This window comes from Oryzias melastigma, unplaced genomic scaffold (genome assembly GCF_002922805.2).
Source record: "Oryzias melastigma strain HK-1 unplaced genomic scaffold, ASM292280v2 sc01419, whole genome shotgun sequence".
In the NCBI taxonomy this organism is placed as follows: Eukaryota; Metazoa; Chordata; class Actinopteri; order Beloniformes; family Adrianichthyidae; genus Oryzias; species Oryzias melastigma.
This window is the reverse complement of record NW_023418002.1, coordinates 9,347-10,940: the sequence shown is the minus strand read 5'-3', so window position 1 is coordinate 10,940 and position 1,594 is coordinate 9,347. Positions and strand designations below refer to the sequence as shown.

The window sequence follows — 1,594 nt, the reverse complement described above, 5'->3', positions numbered from 1 at the left end:
CTAACCCTGACTCTGAGCAAAGAGCTTCACCTCCAAATCTGAGTCAAATCCCGCAGGATTGATTCCTACGTGTGCATTTATCATTTGCAATACTCACCTACAGGATCTGGGGCAGTGGTCCTTGACCCCCGGGCAGTGGACCAGCACCGGTCCCTGGGTCATTTGGTAGCAAACTTATCTAACTGATCCTACAGGAAGTTTTATTTTGTAGGACTTCCAGATTCTGTTCGCAACATCCGTCTGGGTCACGTGACCTAAAGCAGCTACCTACATGGCTAACTAGATCGCTAAGCTAGTAGCTCAACGCTAAATGGAAAAATCAAACAATAAAACATTTTTGGAAAGTTTCTTTGGGGAGAAAAGTCAGTGAGAAAACTGAAGTAGATTCTTTGACTTTGACTTTCATGCCAGCCACAAAGATTTCACAAAGAAGGAAAATTCAATCAAATAAAGTTCCTGATTTGTGGAAACTTGTAAAAGATGTATTTGAAAATATTCCTACAGCAAGGCTGGATTAGGTTCAGAAAATTTAGCTTAGAATATGTTCCTCTGTGTTGAAAAAAACCCAATGAATGAGGATTTATGCAAAGACAAAATATGATCAATATTTTTGAAGAAATCAACAACTTTGTTTCATTGAATCTTCATCATCTTCATGAAAAATATCTTTTGACATTTTTAGAATTTTGTAAATAAAATTTCTTGTAGTGGCCTTTTATTTTGAAATTGTGTGTGTGTGTTCAGAGGGACGTTCGTGGTGTACAAAGACGGAGACGTGACCCACCCCATGGTCCGACAGCGGATCTGGCTCAACAGCGACTTCAACTTTGATAACGTCTTGATGGGGATGATGGCGCTCTTCACCGTGTCCACCTTTGAGGGATGGCCTGCGTGAGTGTTCAAACTCCGCCCACATTGGTAATGACTGCTTCCTGCTACTAAATGTCTTCAACCTTCTGGGCTTCAGGCTGCTGTACAAAGCCATAGACGCCAACGGCGAGAACTCTGGTCCCATCTACAACTACAGAGTGGAGATCTCCATCTTCTTCATTGTATACATCATCATCATCGCTTTCTTCATGATGAACATTTTCGTGGGTTTTGTCATCATCACCTTCAGGGAGCAAGGAGAGCAGGAGTACAAGAACTGCGAACTGGACAAGAACCAGGTAACCTGAGCTGTGAGGGAGCCGCCCACTTCAGATTCAGTTTTAAAAGATCGCAGTTCAAGCTGTTCACACTGTAGACCATGTGTGTCAAAGTCAAGGCCCGGGGGCCGGATCCGGCCCTCCAGGTTATTCTATCCGGCCCTCCAGGTTATTCTATTTATTGTTATTAATGACCCGATGTTATCTTGTGCTCATTTCTAACCTGAATAATTTTGGCAAAATATATTTTTATGGAGTAAATATTGAAAGTTATTTAAGGTTTAAGTTGATTTATTCTGGAATATTATTCCTGCCTTTTTATTATTCATAATTATGTTAAAGAAAAGTAGTTTTAAAGTTTTAAAAATTGTCATTCTGCAGCTTTTTGGACTATTTTGGTTTTTACTAAGATTTTTAGGTTATTTTGGAGTTTAGCTAATGTTTCA

The 1,594-nt window shown here is 40.1% G+C and overlaps 1 protein-coding gene across 1 annotated transcript; it reads left to right on the top strand.

Annotated features, from left to right (window-relative positions):
• The first annotated feature begins 690 nt into the window (after positions 1-690).
• Positions 691-1,178, top strand: LOC112140684 (voltage-dependent L-type calcium channel subunit alpha-1D-like). The gene is made up of 2 exons (XM_024263698.2): positions 691-891; positions 968-1,178. Exons 1-2 carry the CDS (start codon positions 788-790, stop codon positions 1,176-1,178), a joined length of 315 nt encoding a protein of 104 aa, XP_024119466.2. The 5' UTR covers positions 691-787.
• The last annotated feature ends 416 nt before the right edge of the window (positions 1,179-1,594 follow it).